General features: G+C 34.6%; 1 protein-coding gene across 1 annotated transcript; it reads right to left on the bottom strand.

Annotated features, from left to right (window-relative positions):
* Positions 1–8,096: 8,096 nt before the first annotated feature.
* On the bottom strand, positions 8,097–15,167 carry LOC149678354 (O-acyltransferase like protein-like). Its single transcript, XM_089837129.1, has 15 exons — positions 14,847–15,167; positions 14,338–14,585; positions 14,006–14,123; positions 13,636–13,723; positions 13,474–13,571; positions 12,906–13,079; positions 12,747–12,840; positions 12,584–12,673; positions 12,310–12,475; positions 11,620–11,699; positions 11,416–11,538; positions 8,897–9,023; positions 8,653–8,839; positions 8,417–8,559; positions 8,097–8,356 (listed from the first exon to the last, which is right to left on the bottom strand). Exons 1-15 carry the CDS (start codon positions 15,124–15,126, stop codon positions 8,207–8,209), a joined length of 2,166 nt encoding a protein of 721 aa, XP_089693255.1. The 5' UTR covers positions 15,127–15,167; the 3' UTR covers positions 8,097–8,206.
* Positions 15,168–15,717: the final 550 nt, after the last annotated feature.

Below are 15,717 nucleotides of genomic sequence, written 5' to 3'. Positions count from 1 at the left end.
TATAGATTGACGTGGCTTTACGAAGGGGCTAAGATGGTATATGGACATGAAACAGGAGTCACGAACTTTACTTTCCATTAGGATTTCCTGTTTAATATTTCACACCATGTGCAGGAAAACTCGGTAAACAGAATAGTTCTAGGTCACCTTTTGTAGAGATTTTATGTGGTGTCATTCTATTTCTACATTAGCATACCAAATAAGGCTATATAAACAAGATGGCCCAACGGCTAGGCCATAATATTAGCAACATCGTTCTTTACTTAAAGCAAAGCGCGGGTCCCCTACAAATTGACTTTTCTTAGGAACTCCAGTTTTGGCTTGGCGAAGGCAGGAGGCATTTGTGGGCGGGATTTATAAGTGCACTTATAAATCCCGCCCACTAGCCTTTACCAAGCCAAAACAGGAATACAGGGGGAAAGTCGCCTTGTAGAGGACCCGCTGGACCCGCGCTTTGTATCATAAGTTTAAAAAATAGGTTCCATAATTATGACACTTCTTCTACTTGGTAATCCTAGAGACTTACTACTTAGAGCTAGTTCGAGAACGACAAGCGAGAATTGAAGTCCTACACTCGGTGGTTAATTTTGCAGCACTTCCATCTTCCTATTTAGTCTACATTATTAAGCCTTTGACAGCGCCTCACCAGGCATCGCTTTACCTCGAATCTATAACCTACGTCACTTCATGACAAGCTCCAGTTTCTAAGTTACCAGTGACAAACTTATGGAACATATCATATGAATCTATGATCATATTTAATTGGAAATGAACATTCCAAAACTCACCTAGTCTTTAGTGATTCCATATTCATCTCATCGGGATATGTGAATAGTTTCGAAGCGCAATTGGGTTTCGAATATCTAGCCAATTAAAAAAATCCTTTCACAAGGTAAAGGTGACTCTAACTCCGAAGTGACAATTGATATTATTAATTATGGGGTAAACCGTAAAGGTCTATTGCATGAGTATGGGTAATGAATTATGTGTCGAATTAACTGTAAAATAAAAATATCAACGTCAGAATAAACGTCTTTCTAAACTAGACTTAACTAGAATTGCGGAGATATAAATAATTCCACTCTTCTGAACTTCATGCCTCATAAGAACGCATATCAATCAATTCTCTCACCCTATCACGCGATGTCATGTTCTGAATATCCCTTAATGAATCGTATCTCGCAATATTTCTGCATTGCGGTTTTTTCTGGTTCCATACCCGAACATGAAATTGAGGTTTAACTCAATCTACAGAAGTTCGTTTGCTTAATTAATACGTTAAGGCCTCTAATTTAGTAATTATGATTCAGCCAATATGGGATATCCAGTCTTTTCTGGTTTGGATACGAGTTTTGAAATTTCGATATAAATAATTTTCCTTGAAATATAAAGCTCTGACCACAATTCTTAAACATTTGATAATTTATTTCAATTTACTTCTGGATTATAATTCGACTTGCCCTAGCTTTTCTCGGGATCAAAACTTAAATAAAAACTTTCTTCGCATTTAACCATTAGAGCGCAATGTTTGGGATAATTGAGCTGTTTACCATGCATGAGAAAACCGGCTAAACCACTTAAGCCTATTGATTGGTTAAAGGAAAAGTATCATAACATTATACCTTAAAAGAACGGGCTTTTTCAAAATATAAAAGGAGAAATAAAAATGAAAAATAATTAGCATTTAATTATCTTTAAAACGTGGACTACTGCGCCATCCGCCATCGGTTTAGTGGCGTCTGCTAAATCGAACCTCTTACAGGCTGTGAGAATTCAACCAATCAATTCTGTTACTGCCGTAGGTGTTTGTGGTTCAATATAGCAGACGTAACTAAACCAATGACGTGCGGTCCACGTTTTTAAGACTATTTAAATGCTAGTTATTTTGTAATAAAAGATAATTTATTTTTTATTTTTTATTTTTATTTTTCCTCTTAGATTTAGAAAAAGGCCGTTCTTTTAAGGCCCGCATAATATTCTTAAGTAAGTTATGTCACGCGATGAGGCGAGACTTCGAAAATGGGAACTAGAAACTGTCGACCAGAATCAGTATACCAGGCTATACAAAAAAGATCACAACGAACCAAATATTTTCTAACGCCCCTATGAAAAGCCAAACGTTTTTGGTCGGGGGACAAAAATACAACGTCATGAAGTATATCTGGTTGGTCAACTAGAGTTCGTAGTGTTAAAATATTAATCGGGCTCAAGATATCCCCGAAAAAATAAAGTTGGGATCGATTTTGGATTTTGAGCTGAGTGTACGGTACTCGAATCGAGTATTTATGAATTTCTTTTATCTCCATGTCTGTACTCCAAAAATCTGAAACCTGCTTAGCTCTAATAATATTAAAAAATGTATTTAAATCGATCGGTAGTTACTGAAAAAACCTACATTATTTACAAATTAGAAATTTAGGAATGCAAAAGTAGCTTCACTTGAAAGTCTTGAATGAACGTTTTTCACTTTTCAAAAACTTTCTGTGCGGAAAAGTATTATTAAACAATACTTTGAAGACGGCTGGCTGGTCACTTCTCGCGTGCACAAAAAACCAATTGACGAAAAGACCATAAATGGGTGTTATTAATATTTCTTCATCAACATTTGCACTTGAATCCCAAATTAATTTATTTATAAAATTCATTTTGACTTATCATTAAATTTCAAAATTATTCTCTGGTTTTCTTTACCCCTTCCTTTCAACTTCTTTGATTGGATAAAATCACAGACCAATTTTTCAAGTTCCATCATTGGAGCTTGGAACAAGACTTGGAAAATGGCCGACAGAATCAATGATATGGACAAAATTCCGAAATAAGACAAAATCTAAAATAAATATTTTGTTATTTCTATGGAATATTTGTGATGTGAATCAGTATTCTCACGTGATAGTTGTAAGTGTAGTCCATGGGTCCATGCCATGAATAGTTAAAATAATAAGTAACCAAGTAATGAATCATGTATGTCAGATAGGATATTCTCAGTATAGGTTGCCAAGCGCTCCAAGCAAGAATTGTGCTAATTGGACCTGAAGTTAGTTAAATTAGAGTTAATTTTAATACTGCGTTCAATCATTTGCAGCGTTTTCCAAGCATTCATAATTAGAAGGCCTAAAGTAAATTGTCATTTAAATAATCGGCCAAAATATGTGTCGCAACTTTGGACAACACCGAGCTAGTATCTATGGCAAGTGCTGTTAATAGTAATTCGTCATGTTGTACCTGCTTTATCAATTATACAAGCGTAGACGATCCACGCCATGCAAATAGCCCAAACGGTTCGTGTCAAGCTACTGTACATAACGGCTTCCAATGTAGAACATGGGACACCGTTATTCCAAGGTTTAACAGCCTTTATCATAATTAAAGACACACCAATGGTTATTAACCATAAAAGTCCGCTGGAGACCTAAAACAAATTTATGTTAATGCGTGTTAATATAAAGCAAGTCACGACTGGTATCAACATTCACCATTGACAGATTAAATTTTCGTTCTTGGTTTCTGGCCAAATAACTGCCAAAGAAGAGACCCACCGAATACGGTCCAATATGGGTGTACGAAGCGCCATACACGTACACAAAGAAATTTTGCATATATCTGTTTTAAAATATTTTATTAACATATATTTTTGGTTTTGTTAAACTTATTTTTGTATAGAAATTTTAAAAAATATATATCAAATGCGTATACTAAAGTTTGAAAAGGTTAGGTTAGGTCGGGAGTGGGGAAAATTTAGGGTAATAAGACTAGGCCTATTTAAAAAAGTTCCAAAATGCAAAAGGTCCCGTGCTCTCAATTTGAAACTTTATCATTACATGACGCATTGTACATCCCTTCATTTAAATTTTAGGGGTAATATTCCTAGAATAAGTTTGTACAGTACTAATTTCCATAGAAAGTTACATACTTCAGATCCATGTACTTAGATACAAGAACTGGAGGCAATTCCTTGTAATACGTGAAGAACGCTATCAATAAAGAGGATACTGTCACAATAGCGAAGAGAAACAACCTTCCACGCAGTTCGGATCTACGTACAAAATTATTTCAATTTATCACAGCTAAAATGCAAATTATTCCCATCTAAATTTATTTGTACTGTGGTATAGAAACAATACGCTTACTTAAGGAAAAAGTAATGAAACGCAATTCCTACGAAAAAGAGCTGAACGTCAACTGCGACGTACCAAGTAATAGGGAAGCACTGGAATAATATCATCGAATTAGTTATGAAAGAAATTAGTTAAATTTGCGGTCGAGCGAGAAGAAAATGAGAGACACATTCTATCCGTCATTTTGAGAAAATAGGACATGATATAATGAACCACTGTACTAAACTTCGGTTGATAATTACGTTTCATAAAAGCCACTATTTTACTTTGTATTCGAAATTATGTTAGGCCTATGGATTGCTACTCTGTCCTTTTGAAACAAGTGATTTAAATCTGAGCACGGGATTAAACTATTTCGAGTCTAAACGTAACCCCATCACTTTCTCAGTCGCTCAGTACATATAGTTGGCGACTTTGTTCTTACCGAATCTCTAAATGGAAGAAAATTTTGAATGAAAAATACGTTATAATGCCAGTTGTTTCTACAGGCAGTAAGCAATTTTTGTAGTCGCATCTTATAAATCGGCCCTGATGTTAGAAGTGGAAGAATAATCACAAACGATATGGCAAGTAGCATACTTGGCAAAAGTCTAATGGATTGAAAAAAGTTTTCAAGATAAAAAGACGTAATAGAAAATCACTACATAAAAGAAGTTTATCGTGCAAGTGCATTTGGTAAATTTGAAAATTTCCAAGAAATTGTAGTGCAGTGTTGTGTAAAAAGCTTCAAAGGTAACGAAAACTAACCGCCATATTCTCCGAACTAAAGCCAAAAAGGGTAGATAAAGTTTCGTCTGATCGTAATACGAAACCGTTAAAAACGATAGCAAAGCTCCTCTGAAACAATTTAAGCCATTTATCGTTTGGCAAAACATTATTTTCAAAAACATAAAACTTATAGGGCTTACGTTATAAAGATAAAGGTTTCGACTGAAAAATAGGCATTTGATATTAAAGTAAACCCAGCACTTTCCTGAAAAGTTTCCAAATTGTAATGCTCTCCTGCAATTGGAAATGCAACAATAATAAATTCAAATTCACATTTAATATAAATGATAAATGATAAATGAAAAGTAAACACATACTCTCCAAGTACCTATCAATGTGAATGGAAATGTGTCCTAAAACCACCCACATTACAGTAATTGCTCTCATACCATTCATCACGTCTAAAGAGTTCTTCTTGGTTGGCCTGACTTTCAACAGATTTTGGACATTTTTATGAATTGCGAAACAGTTCAGAATTTTTATAATGTATCCTGAAAATTCAAAACAAACCTATAATGAAACCAAAGCATGCTACAACGAACTCCACATATTTCACAATTGAATTTGAAAAATCAGGGGTTTTGGTTTTTCATTCGGAATTACGCATTGACCTTTGGCATTAGATATGTCATGCAATATGTATATAGTTTTTTAAATAGATCAAGTTATCCCTAAGAAACATCATTATCGACAATATCACACTCGACAGAAAATCACATACGCTTACGTAAGTACGTACCTTTTCCTTCTGGTTCGCCATTACTCATTTTCGTATCAATAAATGCAGTAATTGTAGTAGCAGCAACGTTAGTCAAACCCAATATGCATAGAAATACTCTAACGATTTACAAAGTATTAGAATCGATAATTATAAAAATCTAAATTAATTAATCTTACAAAACAGTTTTCTCTCTTGCGTCGAACGTAGTTGGCTCACTAACTTCACACGAAATAACTTCACTATTCATGCCAAACCTTTTAGATACTATAGTTGTAAAATAATGAATAACACAGGAAAGTTTTATAAAAATATGTTTCCTATACGGTGTAGTAACATCCGTCAATGTTCAGTCTCGAATAAAATGTTTTATTTTTCGATTTTCTACTTTCAGAAAGTGGGAAGTACGCAGGCGCAACAACAGCCAATCAAGGTGCGTACCCTTGGTCTCTCAGAATGCAATGCCTCCCCTCCCCCCCAGCAATAGAGTCGGAATGTTTTTGAGAACGGCAGAAACATGGCTAAGTGTATTTTGATCAAGTGCAAATTGGCAGGGTAAGTGAAAAGTTAGTACTAAAATGGACGGAGTATCGTGGATGGACACGGACAATTTCTACCAACACATCACAAATTATTTCCTATTATGTTTGCTAATAGTTGTTTGCTATTACGGTCAAAGTTAGCAAGTGACATTTTTTCTCTTAAAATGCTGCCTTTCATCTAGTTCATCGAGACTGAACTACGACGTATGATTCCACATTATATTTTGTGTTTAATTCAAAAAGAGTTTTTGTAACTTCATACTTGGTTTTGTTAATTTTTCTAAATCAGATGATGAGCATTGCGATGGAATACAGACTCCAATCACCGGAGGAAATTCGTACATCATTGTTAAAAGTTTCTTCAAACCTACATTGAACAACTGAAAAAATACTATTCAATTGATGATATGATGTCTGCATTGTTTAAATATTTAAACCATTTGTAAACCAAAAAGGACTTAAGGTTAAAGTTTCAGTTTGAATCAGTACTTGAATATTTTTGCAAACAGAGGGTCTGACAAACTGAATTGAATTGAAAGCTGATGTAAAATCTATTACAACTAACTACAACTACATTCGATACTCCCGTCCTTCCAAATGGATTTACTCGTGGAGATGTAAATAAACTATTATCATACTTCAGTTTCAAATGTAGCGTTCAAAGGGTCAAAAATAGTTTTTACTTTGTCGAGATTTCTGGGACGTGGTGGTACAGAAAAGTGAAAGGTCACCATGCAGTACTTCCCAGTCCCTACTATTAATTCATTCCTATTTGAAACACTCTTCAAAGGAGGCAGTGCTATTTTTAAACACTGCGAATAACTGCCCAATGATGACAGTGAACCCTTTAGAATTCCATTTGGAACATTGCCACAGGAATCGGACACTGAAAAAAATTTCAATTTCTTTTTAAACTTTGGATATGTGTTACTGGCAAATATACAGTATATGATAACTTAATTACTGTATATTATTTCAAAACATATCTTACTTTGAAACGCCCACAGTTTCATCTCATTAACATCGACGATGTATTGGTTCAACGCTAACTCGCAATCCGGGCTAATGCCAGGAACACTTTTAGTCTGCACAATATTGTAAAGAAAGTTCTGATTCAAGAACGGATGAGTTTTAAAACTTTCCTCAAAAATGAGTAATTTTTCGAACGCAGTTTGCTGATCGACTTCATATTCCAGACCAATTACTAGATGAATATTTTTTGTCGTTAATACTATTAATAATGATAAAAGTCCGTACATTTTGATGCAATATAACTGCAAGGTTCTGTTCAAAGGAAACGATAAAGATTTAAAATAATGCACGTTATTCAAGTTAATGTTTGAAAAATTGGATTTTGAGATTTGACGTCAGTACTTTTATAATCTATGATAGATCCAATGTACGAAAGTCCACCAGAACATTTTTAATACTGTAACAGTTTTATCACGAAGGTATCTTAGTTAAAAACCCCCTATTAAAGGTGTTATTTATCGATCTTCCTTAATAGAGCAAGTGGGAAAAAAGTTATTTCAGGAACTTCTGGCAAAGGCACCCTGCGTTGCCCATCAGAAAAATTTTGTTACCTATCGTGCCGAGATTTACCTTTCACAATGAGTTCCTATCTAATATTTCATATATTTAATTGAAAAATAGCGTGAACAAATGCCGGAGGTTATATTTGGTATTGTATAGCCTAGGCCTTCCCAAAAAACGATTCTGAGGCGGGGCAGGGGCAGTGTTGCGATGATAGCGACATGTGCCTAGGTGATCAACGTGATTAACGTTGGCTATTGTTGCGATATCATGTTAAGCTTTTGTTTTTCAGTGTATGAGATTTTTTACTTTTCAAAAACCTTTTGTGGTGCGGGAAAAGTATAACTAGGCCTACATCAATCGTTAGAAGACGGCTGGTTGGTTAGTTGTCGCGTGCATGAAAAACAAAATGACAAAAAGACCATAAATAAAAATATTTAATTTTTCACGTCAACATGTACACTTTAATTTAAAAACACACTTTATTAATAGAATTCAGTTTGAAAACTTGCTAGATTACAAAAATTTTTCTAGTTTTCTTTACTATTTCCTTTCGTCTCCTTTGATTGGATAAAATCACAGACCAATTTTTCAAGTTCCATCATGGGAGCTAGGAACAAGACTTGGAAAATGGCCGACACAAGCAATGATATTGACAATACTCCGAAATACGACATAACCTAAAAAAGAACTTATTGCAATGGATACCAGTATTTTTTGAAGTGGTTCAATATACTCACGTGATAATTGTAAGTGTAGTCCATTGGTCCATGCCACGAATAGTTAAAATAATGAATAACCACAAAATGAAGCAAGTATGTTAGATAGGATATTCTCATTAGAGGTTGCCACGCACCCCAAGCAAGAATTGCGCTAATTGGACCTAAAATTAGTTCATTTTAAACGTAAATGTTGGAAAACAACCTAACAAAAAAAACCCTGGTGACTAATATTGAAGACAATCTATACATTATACCTGCTTTATCAATGACACAAGCGTACACTATCCACGCCATACAAATAGCCCAAACCGTTCGAGTCAAGCTGCCATATGTAACGGCTTCCAATGTAGAATATGGGACACCGTTATTCCAAGGTTTAGCAGCGTATATCATAGTTAAAGCTGTACCAATGGTTAATAACCATAAGAATATGCTTGACACCTAAAACAAATATCAGTTGCTAATATACAGTTAGCCAATTTTGGGATGAATTCTTACGATTGACAGATTAAATTTTCGTTCTTGGTTTCTGGCCAAATAACTACCAAGAAAGAGACCCACCGAATAAGGTCCGATATGGGTGTACCAAGCACCATACACATACACAACGAACTCTTGAACATACCTGTTTTCCAATTATTTAAGAAAAAATGTAAACTTTATCTTGTTCAACTTATTTTTAAAGATAATTTGAAAATGCGATAAATAGAGCGAGCGTTTTTATAACTGAAAATGATTCATGTCGTAGAGAGGTAATATTCTGGTTGTATCTGTCTGTCTGTACCACAGAATGTTGTTCCACTAGAACGTTTAGGTATAAGAGCTTAATATACCAAACCGTAAGGTTTTCCCTTATTTTATCTTATTGAGTTATATAAAACATTGGGACTGTACTACGTTAGCACTTATGAAAATAATATAGCCACCCACCCCCAGTCACATATAGCTAATACGAAATGGTTTTCGTGACTTGTCTCAAAAAATAATAATAACAAGTTGGGAAAACCAAAATATTACCTCTCCGAGTCGGGGAAAAGACTAGTATACGACACAATATCGAAATACTAGAGCAACATTTTTTCCCTTTGTTTTGTCTAACGAGGCTTAAGTCATTGAATAGTTCTCTCTACATTGTAAAATATATAATCATCCGCTAATCCTAGGTTTCAAATCATTATTTACAAAGAATATATAAGTTCTATGTTAAATTTTATTCTCCGATGCATACCACTAACCCCATAACGATTAGCCCTTTCACTGATCTAATGCTACCATGATGCTTTCTTCTATTATAAAATCTATATCTGATTATTTAAACGTGTATTAACTTTCGGCTCACTCTGAACCGTTAATGTCCCTTCATTACAGACACGATAATCAAAACCCAAAGTTTACTCCACCTCAGGTCTCAATTATTTACTCTTTGGTTTACTAAGCCTATTGCAGATCAAGCTTGATTTACCCGACAGAATCCAGGCCTTAGCTTTCTTCTTGAAATAACTAAAACAAGGATTATTCTATATACAGATGTAGTATAGCTTAAGTAATATATAAACAGCCATTTCAAATAATAATATTAAAAAATATCCTTGGAATATCCAAATGAAACAGAGCTTTAAAGCTACAAAAGTGCTAAATGCATCGTAATTACGAAAAGGATGTCCACATATTCACTTTATATTATGGAAAAAGTGAATATTAAGGTTCTGTAGGATTTCTTAACACATCAAAACAAAGCGAACTGCTAACTCGGCGCACTAGTGTGACAACGGACAGACACACACAGACAAAAAATAGACTGCTCCATAACTCTTTCCGTATTAATTTTGAATTGAGAAAAGAGATGATCTTAAATATAAAAATAAATATAATTAATATTTAATATTTTTTTCGTTAGTTATTCGCCTTATTGAACGTTACATCGTTTTAAAAAAGAACAATTAAACATTCTTGAGAGACTTGACTAATATTGGCGTTTGAAATGAAGCATACTCCGGTTGCTTCGCCTTACTAAAATAGGTAGTATATAAGGGTTTCGAATCGCAGCTATGGATAAGAACAGCGCAATTGCGTGAACCTTTGGTGGAAGCCCCACCTTAGGGAGGCCGGACGTTTCTCGTAACCCTGGCCGATCGCCGCGTATGTCTTAACCTTAACGATGATGATGGAGTAGAAGCCAGGTGTGCAGACTGGTGTCCATGTGGGATGGACAAAAACAATGACCAGTAGATGGTGGTGTGTAGAAACCAGTGTTTACAGACTGGTGTCCATGTGGGATGGACAAAGACTAGAAGATGGTGGGGATCTCATTAGAAGCCAGGTGTACAGACTGGTGTTCATGTGGGATGGACAAAGACCAGAAGATGGTGGTGATTAGAAGCCAGTGTGTACAGACTGGTGTAAATGTGGGATGTACAAAGACCACAAGAGGGTGGTGATTAGAAGCCAGTGTGTACAGACTGGTGTCCATGTGGGATGGACAAAGACCAGAGACTGGTGATGTTAGACAGGCAATGGAGTAATAGCCTGTAAGTGTAGTACAATTTCCGAAATTTCCGGAAATTGAGAACACGTTTGCTCCGTGTTGCAAACTGCGAACGCGGTCACGTGGGTGTAACAACAGACAGACAGACACACAGACACGTCGAAATTAGAACCTCTCCGTGACATACGTCACTCGGAGAGGTAAAAATCCTTGGCTATCGTCTAAAAATACCGAATTTTTTCAATCTACGTCACTAGGAACTTTAAAATTTTGGGGGGCTTTCCTGTTAAAAGGTTAGGAAAGGTAACTCAAGTTCTGGACTGCGGCAAAGTTGAGGGAATCATTTTAGGTTTGCCTGTAAGTGTGTACAATGCAACAATAAAGACAAATTAACCTTTTCACTTAACATGATGTTATAAAACTGCAGTAGCGCGCTACCAGTTTGGAATTTCATCAATTCCAAATTATGAGTATCATCGGTAATGAGGAAGCATTCTAAAATTCTTGTTGATTTTTGTAGAGCATTACTTACGCAAAATCCATATATTTAGTTAGAGGAGCTGGAGGAAGTTCCTTGTAATACGTGAAGAACGCTATCAATAAAATGGATGCTGACACACTAATCAAAAGAAACAATCTTCCACGCTTTTCGGATCTATTTGTGAATGGATTTCATATTTTCACAGCTAAAATTTTCTAAACTATTTTCCCAATAAATAAAAAATGTGGTGCTTACTTCAGGAAAAAGTAATGAAACGCTATACCGAAGAAAAAGAGCTGGACGTCAACTGCGATGTACCAAGTAATGGGAAAGCACTGGAATATTATCATCGAATTAATTAGTTATAAAATCAATTAGCTAAATTGGCGTCCGAGTGAGAAGAAAACAGTGAGCACTAATAGAAGGAGGCCACAGGCCAGAGAGACAAAATTCTAAGTTAACCCCTTTTGTTGGATCCCCTGGCTCGGTCCAATAGTTCTGCACACGCGCAATCAGCGCAACAAAGGAAATTTGTTTACAAGGGCTTAGCTCTGCTGGGTTTCACGTGGTTGGCTCGTGCATGCTTCCATTACAATGACTCTGGCCGAGGGATGGTGCGCACATGCGCGTGAGATACAGAAATGACTTTGCCGTTCAAAATACCTTCCCTTTTCTAATTTATCTAATTCCTCCATGAAGAAAATACACAACCTATTTGAGCCATCATTTTGAAATATGTTCCGAGTGCACGGTATAATGAAACGACTTATTTAACTGCGTATTCGAAATTATGTTTTAATAGATTGATATGTTGTAATAAACACGTCATTTTGAACAATGGGATTTAAATCTGCGCATATTATTAAGCTAATTCGAGTCTACTTGTTGTAATCTCATCGTCCTTCTCACTCGACCAACAAAGATTATTGGAGAGGTTTTTCTTACCGATTGGAAAAAAGTAAAAAAATTTTGAATGAAAAATACGTCATTGAGCCAGTTGTTTCTGCATGAAGATACTAGAGGCTCGATACGCAACTTATAAATGGGTCCGGATGATAGAAGAGGTAGGATAACCAAAAACGCTATGGCAAGCAACATACCTGGCAATAGTCTAGTTGATAAAAAAAGTGTTTAAATTTTATAAATTACCATAAACAGATAATCAAGCATTAAGTTTACATGTCTATGTCTATATATATATAGACTAACGAAAACTCACCGCCATATTCTCCGAACTAAAGCCATAAAGGGTTGAAAAAGTTTCGTCTGACCATAATACGAAACAGTTAGAAACGATAGCAAAGTTCCTCTGAAATAATTTAAGCCATTTAAAGGTTTGCAGATCATTATTTGTAAAAACCTTAAACATATATAGCGCTTACGTTATAAAGAAAAAAATTTCGACCGTAAAAAAACTGTTTGCTACTAAAATAAACCCAGCACTTTCATGAAAATCTTCCACATTTAAGTGCTCTCCTGCAATTTGAAATATAATAATATTAGTTTTTAATATAAAAAATTAAGGATGAGAAAACACATACTCTCCAAGTACCTATCCAAGTAAAGGCAACTGTGTCCTAAAATCACATACATTAAAGAAAATACTTTCATGCCGTTCATCACGTCTAAAGAGTTCTTCTTGGTTGGTCTGATTTTCAACAGATTTTCGACATTCTTATGAATTGCGAAACAGTTCAGAATTTTTATAATAAATCCTGGAAATTAAAAACGAAATTATAAAACTATTTTGAAACCAAAATCATGCCCTAAACTTTAACGTAGTGGACAAAAACTCAGTCAAATGAGTTTACTGTTCATCAGTTTGAAATTTAGAAACTGTTTGTTATATTACAAAGAGCAAAGTTAGAACACAAGTGTTTGTTTGTGTTTAAAACAATTAATTTGTATTTTCGTAATAGGCATTCATTGCACGGTGTGACATTGAATACAGAGGTCAGTTGGCTTCATCATAGCACCGACCTTTGAACTTTAATTAATTTAAAAATAATTGTCGAAGTGGTTCACGTTTTCAGCGTTAGTGATTATCACCTTTAAAGTCAACAACAAAAAGCGTTTGCTTCAGAAATACTTGAAAAAGATAGTACGTACCTTTGCTTTCTGGTTCGCGATCACCCATTTTCATATCCACCAACGAAGTAATTGTAGTAGCGGCAACGTTAGTCAAACCCAATATACATAGAAATACTCTGTCGATTTAAAACTAATTTTAGTCGATAATTAAAACATAAAATTAATTTTACCCAGACTTACAAAATTGTTTTTTCTCTTGCGTCAAACGTAGTTGGTTCATTTACTTCGCATGAAATAACTTCACTTTTCATTCCAAGTTTTTTAGATACTATATTTGTAAAATATTCAATAACTCATAATAATTTTGTTAAAATGTCTCTTATAGGGTATGAAAACATCCTTCTTATTTAGTCTCGAAGAAAATGTTTTATCTTTTTTCGATTTTCTACTTTCAAAACTTGGAAGTATCTTCAAGTTTTTACACTACAGGAATTATTTACACCAGTAAATATACTAATGCCTTCAATATATGTTGCTACATTGAGACTGAACTACGACGTATTATTTCACACTCTATTTCGTATTTAAAACCAAAACAGTAACTTCATACTTGGTTTTGTTAGTTTTTCTAAATCAGATGATGAGCATTGCGATGGAATACAAACTCCAATCACGGGTGGATATTCGTACATCATTGTGAGAAGTTTCTTCAAACCATCATTAAATAACTGAAATAACACTCGTCAATTCAATATATGATATCCGCCTGGCAATTTTTATTATTAATTGACACCATTAGTAAATCAAAAAGGACTTCAATTATTATCAGACATTTGCTGAGTTTCCTCCAGTATCCCTCAAAGCACCCATTGCTAGTGCTTCATACTCTTTTCACTCCCAGTTGATTTACTCATGGTGATGTAAATAAAATGTTTATCATACTTCCGTTTTAAATGTAACGTTTAAAGGGTCAAAAACAGTTTTTATAATGTCGAGATTTTTGGGACGTGGTGGTACAGGAAGGTGAAAGGTCACCATGCAGTACTTCCCAGTCCCTACTATTAATTCATTCCTCTTTGAAACACTCTTCAAATGAGGCAGTGTTATTTTTAAACACTGCGAATAACTACCCAATGATGACAGTGAACCCTTGAGAATTCCACTGGGAACATTGCCACAAGAATCGGACACTGAAAGTAATTTCAATTTCTTGTTAAACTAATATGACCATAGCCTTATAATACTATCCATAAATATCGGTCTGCCGCAGAGGCCTATATTATCGGAATATTAATTCCTTGTAAAATTAATGTAACAATATGGCTCTGTCGTAATAAAAGCATTGTCTATGCTAATATAATTTTGACTACTAATTATGTAATGAATTAGGCCCTATAGGGCTTTGAAGGAATTCATGAAGATACGGTAATTTGTTTCAAAACACATCTTACTTTGAAACGCCCACAATTTCATCTGTTGAATATCGCCCCTGTATGTATAAAACGCTAATTCGCAATCCGGGCTAATGCCAGGAACGCCTTTAGACGGCACAATATTGTAAAGAAAGTTCTGTTCCAAGAACATATGAGATTTAAAACTTTTCTCAAAAATAAGTAATTTTTCGAACGCAGTTTGCTGATCGACTTCATATTGCACACCAATTACGAGATGAATATTTTTGGTCGTTAATACTATTAATAATGAAAAAACTCCGTAGTATTCGCGATACATTTCGATACAATATAACCTGAAGGCATCAATTCAAAAATTAAAGATTTAAAATAATGCACGTTATTAAAATTGATATTTGTCCAATTGGATTTTGAGACTTGTCGTTAGTAATTTTTCAATCTTCGTTAATTCCAATGTTCGAAAGTCAACCAGAAATTATTAATTTATGTTGTAGTTTTACTACTACAATTTTGTCTCGAAGATATTCCAATTTAATTTAAATAGATGTTTGACGACTTCTTAGTAGATCAAAGTACGTTGAGCGGGAACTAGTAGAAATAATTACTTATTTAAATTGTTGCCATTTTAAAATATTTGAGTAGTTATTATAGCAACAAAAAAATCTAGACTTTATCTATGAAGCGATGTCCACACTAAGCCTGAGGCTTATTTACAGCATTTGATCCATTACAATGCATAGAGGTAGCTGGCCTATATGCTACAACTAATCGACAGCGCTCTATACTAACTATAACCATTAACGTTTTTTCGTTATACACTTCAAGGTTTCAAGACCTGGTTTATTTATTAATACCAATTTCAAAAATCTTTATTTTTTTCTTTGCAATTTACAGTTCACAACTTTTGAAG

Source organism: Phalangium opilio, unplaced genomic scaffold, assembly GCF_054372755.1.
Source record: "Phalangium opilio isolate 3A_F unplaced genomic scaffold, DU_Popi_V2 ptg000042l_1, whole genome shotgun sequence".
NCBI lineage: Eukaryota > Metazoa > Arthropoda > Arachnida > Opiliones > Phalangiidae > Phalangium > Phalangium opilio.
This window is presented reverse-complemented; position numbering and strand designations above follow the sequence as displayed.

Bases quoted from the DNA above. Each gene is read 5' to 3' on its own strand.
- LOC149678354 (XM_089837129.1), bottom strand. From the start codon at position 15,126: ATGTATCGCGAATACTACGGAGTTTTTTCATTATTAATAGTATTAACG. The intron at 12,476-12,583 runs GTGAGTTTTCGT...TTTATCAACTAG, and splicing joins TTAGTTCGGAGAATATGGCG to ACTATTGCCAGGTATGTTGC. The intron at 11,539-11,619 runs GTAAGCACCACA...ATTCACAAATAG, and splicing joins TTTCATTACTTTTTCCTGAA to ATCCGAAAAGCGTGGAAGAT.